The following is an 18,382-nucleotide window of genomic DNA, read 5'->3' as shown; positions in this document are numbered from 1 at the left end:
CCCTTATTCTGCATTTCCTCCTTTGATCACAATCCCCATCTTTCAGAGACATCGCTTGGCAACCGGGCATGTTTAACAGGGTCCCCTTTCTTCTGCAGCGAAGGACACAGCTTCAGTGCCACCTCCCACCGATGACACCTCTGGAGGAGCGAGAGCAATCCAGCAGCCCCAGCAGAGGGGAGCCACGCACCCAGCCCTTCTCCCACCCCAGCAGCGCTGCAGGGGAAAAGGTCTTCAACCCCAGTTTTCCAAACCACCTGAAGCACCAAAAAACTACCTCGAACTGGTTAGCAGCGCAGCGGCGTGTTCGTGCATTTATTCCTAATGGTCTGTGCAACCCAGTCCCAACTCACAACTGCGCCGTTTATGTGCACAACATGTTCGGTTGATGGGAACAGACCTGCTCCGCGCTGGAAGACTTCCTGCAAGCAACTGTGGTGTTCATTTAGGAGATGGCATTCTTCCCAAACAGTCATTATTAAACCCATAAACCCTCCATTACCTCCAGCACCGAGGGGCCTCGTGCTGTTGGAGGCAAGACAGAACAAAGGTCCTGGCTGCAGTCATCGCTAAAGGCCTCGGGGGCTCTTCTCCCCAGGGAGGGAGGGCGACGCAGCCTGGCCGGGCTCCAGCGCGTGTGGTTTCCAAGCTCCCCCCTTGAGCTGGATCGTGTCCATGTGCAGCCCTCGAGAGCTGCCCCCCGCACCCAACAACGATTTTCAGTGTCTCCCGGCCAGACACGGCATCGCCCATGACTTTTATCACGGAATGGGAGCGTGTTTGTAATCAGCTTGGAAAAATCTGTTCCTGAGCTTAATTCTAAAGCCTCATCTTTGCTACAGAAACAACCAAACTCTGTAAACGCAGCTTCCCCTCCCTTTGGCAGCACAGGGAATGATTTGCTGTCCTGGGAAACTGGACACAGCACAAGCCCACAGCGTTCTGCGACATCAGTGCTTGATGCCTTCGGTTGAAGTGGTGACCACGCCGTGGAGCACGAGTGGATGATCTCCTCTGCAGTGCCACCGTCGCCAGTGGTGCAGGGGATCCTGCGAGCTCCTCCGTCATGCGTGCAGCGATTTTGAGCTCCCAGGAGGCAAGGGGTTAACACCAAGGTTAAACCCTCTACAGAATTTGCCTCACTCCTTTCAGTTCCAGTAGCCCTAAGGATCACCTTGTGGCTCCCAAAGCAATTTCTTTTAAGTGCCTCCACAAACCTCTCTGAGCAGAGCACCCACGTGGCTGTGCAAGGGCCATGGAATCACTTGGTTGGAAAAGACCTTTGAGATCATGAAGCCCAACCGTTCCTGTCCACTACTGAACCAGATCCATGAGCACCTCATCTCCCCATCTTTCAAACCCCTCCAGGGGTGGTGACTCCACCACCTCCCTGGGCAGCCTCTGCCAGGGCCTGAGAACCCTTTTGATGAAGAAATTTTTCCTGATACCCAATCTGAACCTGCCCTGGTGTGACTTGAGGCTGTTTCCTCTCGTCCTCTCACAGTCACCTGGGAGAAGACACCCACACCCACATCCCCACAACCTCCTCTCAGGGAGTTGTAGAGAGCGATGAGGTCTCCCTTCAGGCTCCTTTTCTCCAGACCAAACAACCCCAGGTCCCTCAGCCACCCCTCATAACCCCTGTTCTCCAGACCCTTCCCCAGCTCCACTCCCCCTCTCTGGAAACTCTCCAGCCCCTCAATGTCCTTCTCGTGCTGAAGGGCCCAAAACTGACCCCAGGATTCAAGATGTGGCCTCACCAGTGCCGAGTACAGGGGCAGAATCCCTTCCCTGGTCCTGCTGGTCACGCTGTTTCTGATACAAGCCAGGATGCGATTGGCATTCTTGGCCACTGCTGACTCACGTTGAGCCACTGCCAACCAGCACTCCCAGGTCCTTCTCCACCAGTCAGCCTGGAATCTCAAACTTCAGTCCTCCCAGGCTGCTTGGGAGGCAACGTGTCCATGCAGACGCCTGCGAGCCTGCACTTGTGCAAGCAACGAGATTGGTGCCTTCCTAATCCTGCCTCAAGGGAGCCTCAGCCGCTGCCGGCTGGTTAGGGCTGTAGCTGTGTTTCTTCATCGGGGAAAATGATTGGGAAAATAGCGTGCGAGAGAGGTTGGGAGCTCCGTCACCAGCACACCGGGTCCTGCAGCTTGCCAGTCTGGCAGGAACGAGTCCAGGAACGCAGTTCCTGCATGAGGCAGAGTCCAACACCCTGCGCTGTCCTCCAGCCCTGCCTGTGGTCGCTCACTGTCTCCTAAATCAAACTGTTCTGAGATCATGTTAGAAGCGCATGAATAGGGCTCTGCCACACAGCTAACGACGAGCCTGCCTGTGCCTCCGGAATCTTCCTACACCCCCTCCTCACTTCCCCAGGATTTGTCTTTTTCACAATCATTCATGCGTTCTAATCCCTTAAAGAATCCCCAGCCCATAGACAGGAAGTTTAAATCCCTTTTATTGTCCTTTTCCCCAGGTGAGAACGTTGTGCCAAACCCAAACGCAGGTCTCGAGTCTCGTGTCAGCATCCTCCCATATTGGGCGAGAGCCCCGAAGCGCTCAGGACACCACAGCTCTGTCCGCATCACAGGAAGTGTCTTCCAGAAGGACAATTCATTGGAAAACTAAAGGATCTCCACCAAGATGTGTCACAGCAGCAGGGGCAAATGGAATGGGCGTTTTCCCTCTCTTTGAATGAAATTGAATTCTGGAGCCATACAGGTATTCTGCAAAGCCCCATCAGCCAAATAAACCCAGCGGGAGGTCATTTCGATTGTATTGAAAAAACACTTATCCTGAAGCACCGGCTTCTAGTTAGAAACCATTGACCAGGAGCAGCGACTCGTACCTCTTCCTGCTCGATTACAGGCACGACTTCAGCACAAGAAACTCAAAGTCGGAGATTTTTGCCACACACACACACTTTTCTGCCATTAAAACAACAGATTAAAGGAAGATATAAACATCTCATTTATTAAATCAAATAGAAATGCAAAATATATTTCACATGCCTTACAGGAAAAGAGGTGAACTTCCAAGACGTTAAAGCGAGACCGTGTTGGTGGACACGCAGGAGATGGGAATGTTATGAACAGTCACAAGGAGGAGGAAGGACCCGGGGAAGGTGACGTGGGAGGGATGAGGGGCTATTCCTCCCCGCTCCGAGACGGCGCTCCTAAAAACAAGAATGGTGTTTATGCCAAGCGAGTATCACGAGCCAGAAAATAACTTTAACCTATACTTATTCAGGAGAAAGTTGTCTAACGAAGCACAACTGGCTAATCACTACTCAAACCAGTGGTCTAAGTGAGGTTTACCACACTCATAGGAAGGGGATGTGGGTCTCTTTCTTGAACATCAGTAGGAACAGCAGGAGAATAGAAACACCAAGAAAAGCTTTTAAAAGCTGGATCGATCCACGGCCGCATTCCGTGCGACTCCACTATTAAAATAAAAAAAAAAGATGAAAAATAGAACTGTTTTTCTAAATGTTTAATTACTTTGCCATCCTCCAGCAATTCGTCCCTCCTACACACAGCGTCTGCGAAGCTGCAATGATGCTCAACAGCAAGTAGAAAGCATCCACCAGGAGTATATTCCACAGTTTCTAGAGTCCAGCAATTTTAAAGTGATCTATGTGCAAAAAATAAACACATGAAAGAATTTCTTAGGAAAAAAATAATCCACTGCAGCCTTAACTTCTACTTAAAAACAATTCTAAGGATCAGCACTGTATTTCCCAGTGGAGGAGAGAGCAGTGACTGCAAGTATTCTGCCAAACCTAGGACTTGGTGATGCAGAACATCCCAAGTTTACTCCCTGCTGGCAAGTGGAAAATGGACTGTATCCCCAGAAGAAGTGGGAAACCCACTCTTTGTGAACTTGTCGGCTGACATACATACGCATTCAGTGTGGGTATGTACCCAGAGACCACTGCCTTCAGCTGAGAACGGTGCTCCCAGCACGACCGACAGTGAATGATTAACAGCAAAATGTGCAAGATTTGTAAGAGCAGCGTGTGAAACATTCCCGGCTGCTCGATGCCCCCAGGTCTAAACGATCCCCCCGCGAGTCAGGGCAGCTCCAGTGAAGGGAAGGAGGAATCACGGCGCAGGGCTGCTGGGCGAGAACAGCCCCTTGCGCTGCAGACGAGTTCAGTCCTGACCGCACCACAACAGGGATTTGTCTTTAAACCAGAAGCAACCACGGATTCAGCTCCCAGCACACGGTGCTGCTTTTCTGCACGCACGGAATGCGAACGGCCAGAAGTTACAACTGATCATTTTGCAGATTTAAAGCATTCTCTAATGGTTCTGGCAATGCAAATTCCATTAAAAAAAAACACTACCAAAAAAACAACCAAGAAAAATGCCTCCGCTCAATGCTGTCTGCTTTCTCCTGTACCCGCTGACACAGCTGGCGCACAGTTTGGGCTTCCGAACAGTGCCTAAGAGTTCAAAAACATCGGCGTGCTTGGGGTGGGCTGGGGCAGAAGGGTGGTCCTGGGCAGGACACGTCACGATGGGCGCTAAGGCTAAATGGGGTCTGGGTAAATCACAACTCCTGTATCTCTGCCATCAATGGAGCAGGACCCTCAAAACCATCACCGACTCACCAATTGCCTTGAGTTTCCCAAACACGGAAGAGGAGCAAAACATGAGTAGTGAAGTCAGGTGGGGTTTAGTGGCTTTCGAAGTCACCTTCCAAAACAGATCCAACACCAAAACTATCCCCAGCCGGGAAGCCTGGTGGCAGGATTCTCCCTTTATCACCCCTTTGGGGGACAGAGGAGCGTTGTGGAAGCTGAGCGGGGGATCAGCTGTGTGAACGCAACCGGTCTCTGCCCGTGGGACAGAGCAGCACAGCAGGCCATAAAAGAAACCTCACCCAGCACACCACGAGGCCTTGAGGATGAAGAACGAAGACAAACACACCGGGCCTGATGCAAACCATGTACCTCACTGCAGGGAAACGGTGGTTCTGGGGCAGCCCGGAGCACGGCCAAACTGGTTCCAGTTGCCGAGGAGGGCTACACGCTAACAAAACACTCCACGTGCTTCAAGTGCTGTTAGAACCACACTGTATACAACATTTATCCTCATTTCTTTTCTCCCATAATGCACTAAAGTAAATCCAGACCTTAAGGAATAACTTGCATAGTAAGAAAAGGTCATCAATTTAATCATTTACTTTAAGCAGGCAAGCGAATTTGTAAACATTCAAAAGCAGCAGCATCCAAGTTACAAACAATTTAAGGAAAAAAGAATTGAGATTATTTAGGTTCTTTTATCCTCTCAAAAATTTGGGGAATAATTTTTTAAAACACTGCAAACATTGAACACTCGCTTTCACCTCTTCCGATCCCGCTAGCAGTCCTGCCTTCCAAGGAATTCTGCTCTCTAAAAGGCATGGGGTCACCATCGCCATCCTTTTTAGCCTTTGCTGTTTGGAAGTCAGCTACCGGAGCGTTTCGCCTCTGCCTAAATCCCGTTAGCAAAAGGAATGCTTGTGTCTTGATTCAACACCTCCTTAACTTCTGAAGGCAAGGCGTCAAAGAGGTGATCTTCCACCACGAGCCCGCCTTTCCTGAGGAGCTGACACTGCCCCAGCGTGACCGGCAGCCGGTCCAGGCAGTTTCCCTTCAGTTCCAGGTAGGTCAGCTGCAAGAGTTGACCGACTTTATCTGGGAGCGAGGTAATACAGTTCTGTCCCAGACTCAAAGTCCTCAATTTAACACATTTAAACAACTGTTTTGGCAGAACGTCGACTTTGTTTCCTGTGATGTGAAAATGCTGCAGGTTTTGAAGCAAAGCTATTTCCACCGGAATCAACGCGATCGAGTTGTAGCTGACATCTAAACACCTAAGTTTCTGTAAACTGAACACTGCGGCTGGTAAGGATTCGAGTTTGTTATTGGAGAGGTAAAGAGACTCCAAATTCTTTATGTGGGTAATGGAGGGAGGAATGCTGACTATTTTATTGTGCCACAGCTTTAAACAAGTCAGTCTTTTTAAGTGCTGGAAACTGATGATTTCTTCAATTGTGCGTATGCTGTTTGACTTTAAATCCAGTTCCTGTAAGTTAGAGAGGCTGAAGATGGCGTGGGGGATTCTCTCCAGTTCACAGTTCTGCAGTTCCAACTCTGCAACATTTGTCATTTTCTTAAGGCTATTGAGTACCACGAGCTTAGTGCCGTCATTATGAATGACCAGTTTGGTCAGATGCGGGGCCACGTCTGTGATATTGGGGGGAATTTTGGTCAAATTGCTCTTCACGTGGAGGATTTTAAGGTGTCTCAACTCTCTGAGAGATTCGAGTCCTATCATTTTGTTGTTTTCAGAGTTCAAGTTGCCTACCAAGTACAACTCACGGAGGTTTCTGAGCAAATACGCCCACGCGGGGATCTCTGCAACATCTGTGAACTTCACATGAAGGCATCTCAAGTGGTCCCGGAGGAAGCTGAAGGCTGTCTGCTCGACCTTTGCAGGGCAGTGGCACAGATGGAGCTCCTGAAGATTGGTCATCTGGGATATTTTTGCTGGGATTTTTGCTTCAGGAATCACCTCCAGTTTCAACACTTCCAGATCTGTCAGATCAAACACTGCGTCGGGGACGCCCGACAGCATGACGAGATGCAACTCCTGCTTATCCTGCGCATTGCGAGAAACGTGCTGCCGCAGCTTCTCGAAAGTCCACTCGTGGTTTAAACTAATTTCCCGTAGTTTGTTCTCACTTACCTCTGACAAAAAGACACCAAATCTCTTGGAATACAGTTGGTCGTACTGGTCTACCATGTGCAAGAGAAACGCAAAATCGTTCTTGACATCAGGGATGTCACTGAAGCTGCTCTCTTCTCTGACCTTTTCAAAGGAATATTCTTTTAAAGGTATTCGGAACAGCCAGAAAAGCGTGTAGAGGCAGATAAAACCATAGACGCAAATCAGGGAAATGTAGCTGATAAGCAGCTTCTTCAACATGTAAGCCATGTTGTGTGTACATTCAAACTGCGTGTAGCCAATCAGGTGTTCCACTTTCGGGTTGCAGATGTGTTCAAAACTGATGGTGTTGACAAAATTCGCAGTGTAGCAGAGAATAAATATGAACTTGACAGTCTTGATGACAGTCTGGCCAACGTAGAGCTTGTAAATCAGATCGCTGTCCTCCACGTGAGCCCGGAACTTACGGACTTTCTCAAACAGTGCTTTGGCTTGTTCGCCATCTTTTTTATCTAAGATGGTGACGCTGGGCACCTCGATCATCGGTTTGTCAGCTGAAAACTTGAAGCCAGACTTTGTTATCATGGGAGTGGTGGCACTTGGGCTTCCTTCATCGCTGCTGGTGGAAACATACTTGGACAGGGACTGGGCACCAGTTAACCTCTGCTTGTTCTCCTCGGAGTCCTCACACGCTGTTTCAGACAACGCTTTTGTAGTCCAAGGGGACTCAAAGCACTTCCCTAATATAGACACAAAATGCTCAATTTTTGAGCAAGTCTTGGGATACTTGAACCAAAAATTGCTACTGACTATTAAAATGATAGTGTGGATGAGAACAAGATAGGGAAAATACTTTGAATACCAAGGAAGAGCCAAATGATAGCACATCTGGTTAATAAATACGTATTGCTGAAAATCCAGGTTTGTTTTACGGCCCGAAGAATCTTTCTGCTCCTTCTTCAGCTCCTGGCCTGATTCAGTGGGTGGATACTGCGAAGAGGCAGCTGTGCTCAGAGGTACACCAGGCGTTACAGTAGGGGCGCTTCCGAAGGAAACCGTTCTCATCGATGATGCTTCTCCTTGGCCAGTGGTTGTTTCCACAGTGGTGAAGTCAGCTTTCCCTGACATGATGGGTTGTGCTTTTGAGTTTACAGTAGACTGCAAAACCGGCAAGCAGACCACCTGGTCTTTGGTCAGCTGCATGGTTCCAGCAAAAATGGCAACCATTAACATAACAACAGCAAGATAATCCATAAATACATCCCACCATGGTTTCAAGATACGGTAAGTTGGCTGGATGTCATTGAGCGATGCAACTTCTGCAAGGGTAAACATTCCTATGAAAGAGAACAAAGACAGAATCAGTATGGGCTGGTGATTAGGTTGTTTTTACCATTTAATAACAATCCCACCATGACACACAGATCTTCAGAAGGTTCTGGTTTTCATTATGCTTTGTTGCCGGTCATACATTGCTCATCACTGCACTCACAGTTTTCTCAGAGGATACAGAATCATGGAATGGTTTGGGTTGGAAGGGACCTCAAAAGCCCATCCAGTCCCACCCCCTGCCATGGGCAGGGACACCTCCCACTGGATCAGGGACCTTTTCAAACAGCAGCGTGTCCTTCTTATGTTGGGGATCCCAGAACTGGACACAGGACTCCCGGTAGGGTCTCACCAGAACAGAGCAGAGGGGCAGAAACCTCCCCGTCACCCTCCTGGCTGCGCTGATTTGGATGCAGCCCAGGACATGGTTGTTTTCTGGGCTATGTACTGAAATAATATGTTACTTTAGAACCAAAACAGAAGTCTTGTGACTTCAGACCAGATGATATTTATATATCTTTGCCACTTCAGTGTACAAGCACCAAGGCCTCATCTGTGCGACTGAAATACCTGGAAGGTGACGTGCTGCAGCCGGTGTGCTTTAATAACAGGAACAGCAACCACTGACCACACCGCACAATATCTGGTTCTGTACAAATGATAGAATAGAATGATACAATGTCCTGAGCTGGAAGGGACCCACAAGGGCCATGGAGTCCCACTGCTCTCCTTGCACAGGACACCCCAACACCCCACTGTCTGGCTGAGTGTGTTGGCCGAATGCTTCTGGAACATCGTCAGGCTTGGCAATAAACCCACATAAATCTGTAATGACCGCCTGGGTCTGAGCACATGAAATCCAGCACGAACGCTATTCTGCAGCTCTTGCATTTAAACAAAACAGTGTTTGTTCAATGCCTTGCACCTTGCTCGTGACTTGCACGGCACATTTCAGTCTCATTACATTACGAGCAAGGTCTCTCGTTCCTTCCGTCTCACGCGATAGCAGCCAGTGTCTCCCACGTCACCCACAGCGCTTACGGGACTGAGCGGCTCCTCTCCCCTACCTGCACAAGTCAAACCCTTGCAGTTACTATGTGAATATTCGGCACTATTTTTTATGTGTTTGCATGTTTTATGGTAAGAAAGAGTTCTCACCTCTTTATTGGACCAAACAGTATAGATGTGGTAAGTACTGTATATATTTACTCCCCACTAAATGAAGAAATAGTCCTTCCTCAGAAAACCCCAGCCCAGCGAACCAAGAGAAAACCCCACAACCTTTTATTAACAGAACAGGGAAAGTATTTTTTCAGATTACCCCCACAGCCTGGGAATTCTGGGAAGCTTCAGTGCAGGGAGCACAGGAGCAGGCTGCAAAGCTTCCACTTGAAATTAAACCCATGCACCCCGAGACAAAGTGGCAAGGCGATCCTGCGAGGATCCAAACCCTTTCACAGCTTTAAGCAGCTCACTCTGCTTTTTGTTTTGACAAAATCGAGGACTCAACTTATCAGCTCTTCAAAAAACGAGCTTCCTGTGCAAGCAGGATGTGGTTAAATCATAATTTTAACTCCTGAACTTGTGACCCAAATTTGCTGTTTCTAAAGTAAATTATGCGGCTTGTGTGCGCACAGGGAGCGGGGAAGGAGACAGGATGTACGTTATAGCAGCGTCTGGGGCTCACTGGGTGGGAGAACGGCTCAGCAGAGCACACGGAGACCAAAGCTGGCAGCAAAAAGATGCACCAGATTTATTACTTTTACCAATTTGCACAGACCTGCACCTCACAAACCCCACAGGAGAGAGTCACAGGCAACGAGTACACAACACGACTGGTGATTTCTAGCCCAAATTTCTCTGACGGTAACAGACGTTTCTTTACACAGGACTCAAATATCACCTGCTGCCTACACGGACAAAGACAGGCATGGGATCCTTTCCTTCCCTGCAGCAGCTCCCGGGATCTGGGTCTGCAGGGAAGCCAGCGGCTGCCTTACAGATCCTGGCATGGAGCTCACAAAAGCATCTCCTCCACCACAGGCTGGGACCCAGCCTCGGGCCTCCCTCGCTCTCCTCCCAGCTCTCACCGGTTTGGCATCCCTCGCCTGGGATGTGGGGAAGGCAGCCGGAGGAGAGGGTTGGATCCCACCGCAGCACCCGTCTGCGCTCCTGGCACCGTTGCCAAATGTAAAAGTCAAGGCTCTGCACCTCAGGGAATGGGCAGAAAGAACCTCCACAGCTCACTCGTTTTATTTTCTAACAGGCAAACAAAGCTCAAACACTCATCCCTCACCAGTAACAGAAGTTGTCAGGATCTTGCAGTTCTCCCAGCTCCACCAGAGCTTCCAGCAAGGTTCGCAAGCCTTTCCCACACTCCTCCCCAGGCTGTAGGAAGTGCTGAAGGACCCGGAGCGGTGACACAGCCCACAGCCATCACAGCCTCACCGTGCTCTGAGGTGAGCTACAGCCCCCATTGTCTGTAATGCCTCCAGAGCTCACCTAGACAGAGCCACACACAGCGCGACTGCTCGCCCTGCATTCGCTACCTTTGACATTAAATACAGTCTGATGCAGAAGAACAGCCTTCGTCATCTGTACCAGTGTGCACAGATGGATCCAGAAGGACCCTCCTCACTCCCAAGGCCACTGACCAGGACAGGAGAACACAAAACAGCAGCAGATTTGGTTTTTTTTTCCCTGCATGGATCCTATTTTTCATTCTTGGAAGCCGTTTGGTAGGGATGCTCTCCCAGATCTCCAAGCTGTTCTCACTGTGCTCTCACCCACCCTGATAGCCACAAGAACTTCTTGTCCCCTCGGTCACCGGTGCGATGGTTCAGCAGGAGAGCAAAGAGCAAAATGCGGAACGAGGACGAGTCACACACGCTTACCACAGAGCCGTGCGGAGTGCAGGGAGGAGGCGGAGAGCAGGATGGGACGAGGAACGAGGCGACTGCTGTGACAAACACGGGGAGCTGCTACTGCTCCTCTGGGGTGGCCTTTCCCTCAGCGTCGCATCCCCTAATTACGTGGGAAGCCTCTTCACTGTGGTTTGGGGCACAACCTGCACAGTTCCTTTCACAGGATGAAGGTGATTGTTTTTGCCTCTGCCATAGGAACACGTGGATAAAGCACAGAAACCCAAGCGCTGCCGACGTGGCTGCTCTAAGCAGCTGAAATAATGGAGAAGAAATGCGAGACCTCAAAGTGGTTCCAGACTCGGAAAGAACAACAAAACCAGCTAAAGCTAAAACTCACCTCTACCAGACCTCTGTCTCGCATGCACACAAAATGATTTCAAAGCAGGTGAGGAGACACAGCAGAGCCTGTGTAATCCTCTTTGTGAGGCTACAGGCAGCGTGGTGTAACAGGAGCTTACACCGAGAAGGACCACATTCAACGCTCTGAACACATCTTTTCTTTCAAGTCACTGATATTCACAGAAGAGCTGCTGTTTTGGCAGAGATTAGCAGTTATAAAACACAAAAAACCTCTCTGTGGTGTTGCTGTCTAACACCCAGGCTCATAAAAGAGAGGCAGACCCTTTTCTAGCTAGCAAAAATCAGCTCCAGGAGCTGAAAACAGGTTTGTCCTCACATGTCTAAGGTATTCAAATGCTCCGAGTCTTAAAAACCAAAATGAAAAACTATAAACCTACACACAGTACAAGACACATCCTGCTGACAGGCCGCAAAGAAACTTGGTATTTTCTCTCTTAAAACCACCACTACATGTATCGGTGTTTGACTTTACTAAGTCAAACAAATAACCAAACAAACAAATAACCACAGAAGTTAACTTGTCTTTTGGTTTTGCAGATGCTTTGAAACCAAGCTGTTCGGAGGCGCTCAGAACAACAAGGCTCGGCATACACTGATGTTTGAGGGTTTTCTTTGTGTCACGGTTCAATTTGAACTATTTTAAAACTTGCTTTTAAAGCCCACAGCCCCAGAATATTCCTTAGAGTAGCCAGACAGGGTATCCATCCCCAATTTTCACCTTCTTTTAAGGGTGCTAGACTGGGGCTGGGGTTTCAGGATAGGGTGCAGTGATGGCATGGCAGTAAAGAAAGGGGAAAGGGGGAGGAAAGGGGGAAAAAGCAGGGAAAAAGTGACATGAATGCCAGTCTGTGCGTGGCAGCAGAGCCCACAGCTCCCTGCCGGAGGTGTCCCCTTCACAGCCCCGATGCAGAACAGCACGTAAGCAGGCAGCTCGGACTGAAGAACAAAGTGCTACACAGTTGAAAAGCCCAACTGTTTGATTTCTCACGGTGAAAACGCACATTTCTTTCAGCCCTTAGAGTTCGCAAAGCACCGAACGGCCCTTGAGGCTCAGCAGAGCCCAGGGTTTAGACACACCGAGATCCAGACCCAGACTAGAAAACTGACTCTTGAAGAGAAACACATTTTAATCCCCAATATAAAATCTCAGGACACAGCCTCCTTTTTAAAAGAGCGCATTTTAGTTTAGTTTCCACGAGCACAGGTTTTATTTCAAGCCTTCTGCTGTCTGATCTTTAGGGTTGCACGGCTACAGAGAATACGAGAGCCCTTTCATTTTAAGCAAATAATCCTTTTTCCTCCCCAACCCTTTGTCTCCAGTTCCGTAACTTGGATGACGCTCTAGGATAACCCGAGCCTCTCCCAGCTCCATCCACCACCTCCCGTTCCCTACTGGGTGCATTCTCACTCGTGAAAAGAAAAAATCCCTTAACCTAAACAAACGTAACTGTTCCAGCACAACCGTTCCTTGCTGCCTTCTAAGATTTCAGGTGGAAAAAATTAAAGTTCCGAAAGCAGTGTAGTACCACCTCCCTTTCTTTGCCGATGGGATGTGGAGCTCTCAAACTAAACCCGCTTCATTCATTCTGCAGTTGTATCACTTACAGTGAAAACAGAACATGAAAAGAAAAAAGTGCCAATACAGTTGTTCAAAGTTACAGGACCTCATTAAATCAGCGAGGGTAACAACTCATTCTGTAAATCATACTTCCTACCCAATTACAATCCTTTCATTAGTCTTAAAGAAAAGCTAGAACAGAAAGAGCTCAGAATGTGATTACCTGGTGAATTTTCCTGCCCTATTTCAGACTGAAAATGCTGAAATACAGAGTGAACACCTTGGGGTTCTTTCCTAACAAACTGTTGTAGCTCAGATGCAGAAGTTGGAGGAAAAGGAAGCAGCAGATCGGTATGTCACTAACGTTTATTTACATCCTACTTCTTCCTGCACTTACTGATGCGAACTTCATCTCTCTGCCCCTCCTGCTTTAAAGTATATTTAAAGTTAAAGCAAATTCAAAGTCAGAACAAACAAACAAAACCAGAATCACAGCACAAGAACCTCTCGTTTTACGTTCAGGTTCCCAAGACTCTGAACAAGCCCACTTTGTTTCAAGAAACACAGATTCTTGAGTTGGCCTTGTCACCACGACTGCTCGAGAATTTCCTTAAAAAAAAAGAAAACACATTTCTAGTTAAAAGGAAAAGCGTGAGCAGAACCGGCTTCTCCCTTCCCACAGGAAACTAAGGAGAAGACAAGTTTTCCCATAACCAGGCGGCTCTGCTCGCTTGCTTTTGATCAAGTGACTACCAGTTTAAATTCATTTCCGCTGTGTGTTTTACTCTCTCTTTGCACCAACAATTTCTGCTTCCTTTGTTTTCCTCCTTCTGCAATATCCTATTAAGGCCGGCAATGAGACCTTAATGTGATCAGAATGGATTAGGAGATTCTCCTCAGCCAGGATGCTGTAAATATCAATGGTTACACAGGCCATCCGCAAAGATCAAAAAGATGGCACCAACTTTTTCTTTTTCTTCCACGAAGAACCAAGTGCAAAGAGCCCCGGAGCGCTTGTAGAATAATCAGAATCATAGAATGGCTTGGGCTGGAAGGGATCTTAAAGATATAAACTGATATAAACTGAAAATAAATTCCCTAATGAAGGAATCATCATCTTTATCAATGACATTATCCTGACTGACAGTAATACGGTAATGAAAGCTTATCGAAATCTAATTTCTCTGACTGCATGCAGAAATATTTGAGACAAAAATAACATTCTTGCCTTATATAATCAATGCCAAATTAGCCCTATTTACAAAAAATACATCTATAAACAACTTTTCTCTTTTCTTTTTTAAATCTTCACAAGTTCTGCCCCTCCAAGCGGGGCTTTCTCAGGTTGTGTAACACTCTCACCTGCTTTCTGACCCTGCTATCGAAGTGTTTACACTGCATCTTCCTTGTTTACCAGCTCTGTGAAGGTCTGCTGCTATCGCCACTCCTACACAGATGGCTCCATAATCAATGGGATGCTGAAGCAGCAGTATTAGCAGCCATCCTCGCCCTAACAATAAACTCTCGGATCATTCCTCATTCTTGCCTCCCTGGAAGTGACCAGCGAGGTCTGGCTAAGGCTGACTCTCAAACCAGGAGCCCGGTGCTGTTTTCCTGACTCACTCCCCAAAGATGATCGACACAACCAACTCTGTGCTCACCACCTGCGAGTTCTGTGCCCGCAGAGCACAGAAAACGAGCAGCTTCTCGCTCTGCCTGCTGCGTGCTCCTGAGCCACGCTCGAACCAGGGGCTGCTCGGACCACAAGTACAAGCTCCAGTTTCTAATCACGTTTATCAGCAGGCTCCAGGGCGCAGTGCAGGTGCTCAGCGCCTCTCAGAATATGGACTGTTGGGTTTTGACCTGGAAAAGCTCAGTGTGATCCCAAGTTGAACGTTCATCAACACCCATACTCCATCCTCACTTGGCGCCTGTTAGCAGCACAGGAGACCTAAAAGAGGGTGAGAGAAGAGCTGGGAGAAGGAAACGGGAATGGAGAGTGGTCCTTGTGCATCGCTCGGCACGGGGCTGGAGCTGGTACAGAGCTCAGCACCACAACCACACGTGTTACCGTTAAAGTCAGTTAACCATCAGTGATTCTACAGTTACAGAACAAACCTCCTGCAAGGCAGTAGGCAAGAAAATAAGACATGACTAATGAGGCCACATCCCAGCAGGAGTGAAAACTGAACCTAGGCTTTTAAAATCCTTAAGTAACAGGATTAAGACACACAGGCAAGAACAGGGAAGAACAGGAATCTCACGTAGCACAACTGCCCAAACAGATATCCCACAGCAGAGTAACGAGGACCTGGCACAAGAAAGTGAAGAACACATCTTGGCATATGCCAGCACACGCACTCCAAACCCTGCTGTTACAGCCACCACTACTGGTGCAGCACCCATTTCCCCCTAGAATCACAGAATTACTAGGTTGGAAAAGACCTTCGAGATCATCAAGCCCAACCATCCCTGTCCACTACTAAACCATTCCTGATCACTTCATCTACTCATCTTTTAAACACCCCCAGGGATGAGGACTCCACCACCTCCCTGGGCAGCCTCTGCCAGTGCTGGAGAACCCTTTTGGTGAAGAATTTTTCCCCAATACCCAATATGAATCTGCCCTGATGCAACCTCACAGCAGAGGTCCTCCAGCCCTCAGATCATCTCCGTGGTCTCCTCTGGACCCAATTCCAACAGTTTCATATCCTTCTTATGTTGAGTTACTGCAGCTGATTTAACCTATGCCAACATGAGTGAACAATGCAATTAAAAGTTATGCCATCCAATAAACTCAAACAGCTGCTGGCACTCAAGTGTTAAACATTCCATCCCTTTGCCATTTCAAAACCTGCTGTTCCCCTATCTCTGAGCCAGTGAGGTTCCTGCAGTGTTTCCATGACCGTTATCAGAATTGCAGGAACACACAGCAAACATCTGGTGCGTCTACTGACCAGGGCACTCTGGGAATTTATCACGATGCAAAAGCAAGCTGCACCAAAATAAAAGCACATCTGGAAACTCCAGCCCAGAGAGGCTGCTTCTTATCACTGCCAACACCCCCAACAATACAATGTCTTAAAAAAAAGTAATTAAAAGGATTGGAAGAGGAAAAAAATAACAAAATTATATTTCCTTTTTAGTTCAGAAATCTGAAAAACAGAACCATTAGAAATGGCTTAGACCCTGAGATGTTAGTTATGTAAAAGCAAATTTAAGTAAGTCCACACGGCTACGAAGCTGGCTAAACAAAATAGCTCGATGTCAGGTAGAGGTGGCTCTCAGTGGCTCTTGTAATTCCTCTGAGAAATACTCGACTGGCCCAGAGTGCCCAGAGCAGTGGTGGCTGCCCCATCCCTGGAGGGGTTCCAGGCCAGGTTGGATGGGGCTTGGAGCCCCTGATCCAGTGGGAGGTGTCCCTGTCCATGGCAAAGGATGGGACTGGATGGGCTTTGAGGTCCCTTCTAACCCAAACCATTCTGTGATGATTCTATCATGATCCACAGCCACACACGCTGCCGGTCCGTGTCTCATCTTACTCTGGACTCACCTGGAACTGGCGCAACTTCAAAAGCAGTAAGAAATTGAACTTGGCAGAGAGCTGCAAGTTTGGGGATTTTAAGCCACAGGCTGCAAAGATACAGATCTTTTGCAATTAGTGCCTTAACTACACACCCTGAACACGCCTAAAGAACAGGAAGGAGTGCCTACCGAAGAGAAAGAAACGCAGCGTTGAACTTCAGGTTGCTGTGGGTTTTAACGGCCCCTCTTAAGGGCAAAATGATCCCTCCACCCTAACTCCTGGTACTAAAGTCTAGGTTTATTTAATTCCTAAACTGCAACCCCTTTAGAATGGCAGCAGGTTTACTGAGTAACTCAAGTTAGTTATTTTCAAAGAATTCTTTCCTCCTTTTTATTTTTAATGAACACGACGGCGACCTTGCGCTGGAACATTTACAGCATCCTCATGGAGATGTAGAGCCAAGAGCAGACAAAACGTTCCTTTAACTAAAGAACAGGCTCCATTGTTCCCTACCTGAGCTGGCTCATCTCTTCAGACAGAACAGCAAACACAGCGACTCTCGCTGGGTTACACATTAAACAGAAGTTTCATCTATAGGATTTGCACACGTATGAGCGAAGCGGCTGTATTTTCAAGTACCCGCAGTGACACTTCCGTTACATCCATTTTCTAAAAGCAATCTAAGAAAGGTCACTCTTAAATTAAAACAACAAAAGCAAATTAAACACACACAGACACACACAGAACCCCCACCAGAAAGCATTCAGTGATACAAGAAGATACGTGTAAACACCAGCCTCCTACTTCCACATCAGAGCTCCTCCATTTCTCCCAAGATCTCTTCCATGGCAGAGTAGTAGGAAGGTGCATCGAGCACAGCTGAGAATCAGGATTACGTACCAGCACCCTTTCATTCCTTTTACCCACTGTGCCAGCATAGAGCTGCCTCGAGAGAAAAAAGGCAAGTTTCCAGCTCAATAACAAGGCTGCACCCTGTCTTCAAATACAGTCTGTCCAGCTCTTTACGGGACAATAGGCAAACTATGTTCCTACTGAAATGTCACACGGCTTCTTCTGTCCCCAAGGAGAAGGAGGGACTTCCTCGCTCAAGGCAAGGACTGGCTGTAAAGCCGTGTCCCAGCAACTGCTCGGGATAACGGCTCCGCAGGCTCCACCAGCCGTCCCACCACCCCATCTCCCCCACGGCGGGCAGACACTGCGCAGCCAGCCCGCTCCCAGCCCGCTCCCAGCCCGCTCCCAGCCCTACCTGCTCTTTATCGAGCGCACAGATCTTCTGTGCTTCGGACATCCTACAGATGGACAACAGTGATGACTTCTCGCATAAGACACTCATCAACAGATGAAGGATGACTTATTAATGTTACTGCATTCCTGCCAAGCTTCCAATAAGCTGAATCTCCAGCGATTTCGTGCCAGGAAAAATGCCTGCAGCCGAAGCATTTATCCTGAAAGGGATTTATTTAAGTTTACTACATTTCTTTCCCCTCTCCTAAACTTAAGCTGCTTTCTGTAAGAGGTAAGCTATTTACTGGGTCCATCCAGTCCCATAATTGTTTGGTTCAGGGTGTGGACTTTAATCCCAGTACTTAAGCATTAAAAGGAATTACGCTACAAGATGTATTTTGGAGACTGTTGTTTTTAAATTTTGCTGATGAGTTCAGATCATCTTCTTCCTTTTTATGCTTTTTTTTTCTCAAAACCCCATTCAAAACATTGCTTTTAGAAAGAATGTTCCAAAAGACTCGCTGTCTTCCCCCAGAACTGCAGCATTCCTGCTCTAACAAGCCAGCAGCCCTGCAGAAAGGTTCAGTAAGGCTCATCTGTGTTGCTTGCTGCCATTTGCCACCAACAGATCCATACAGCCTCCAATTCAAATATTTACTATTGCTGAATTTACACTATGATGTGACTCAAACGCTCCAGCTGGAGCTGTAACCTCTGCACC

At 48.0% G+C, this 18,382-nt stretch overlaps 1 protein-coding gene across 4 annotated transcripts in view; it reads right to left on the bottom strand.

The window, feature by feature from the left end:
• Positions 1–5,155: 5,155 nt before the first annotated feature.
• The window catches only part of LRRC8D (leucine rich repeat containing 8 VRAC subunit D), a 48,430-nt gene continuing 35,203 nt past the window's right edge, over positions 5,156–18,382 (bottom strand). For 3 of the 4 annotated variants that reach the window (XM_054072788.1, XM_054072790.1, XM_054072789.1), the window contains one exon: positions 5,156–8,056. In XM_054072788.1, the coding sequence (XP_053928763.1) occupies positions 5,484–8,054 (2,571 nt within the window). In that variant the 5' untranslated portion in view covers positions 8,055–8,056 and the 3' untranslated portion in view covers positions 5,156–5,483. Of the gene's footprint in view, positions 8,057–17,683; positions 17,828–18,382 lie in introns of those variants that run through there. The other variant, XM_054072791.1, reaches the window with a different exon arrangement.

This window comes from Cuculus canorus, chromosome 8, assembly GCF_017976375.1.
Source record: "Cuculus canorus isolate bCucCan1 chromosome 8, bCucCan1.pri, whole genome shotgun sequence".
Taxonomy (NCBI): domain Eukaryota; kingdom Metazoa; phylum Chordata; class Aves; order Cuculiformes; family Cuculidae; genus Cuculus; species Cuculus canorus.
The sequence above is the reverse complement of the archived record's forward strand: the minus strand, read 5'-3'. Positions and strand labels throughout refer to the sequence as shown.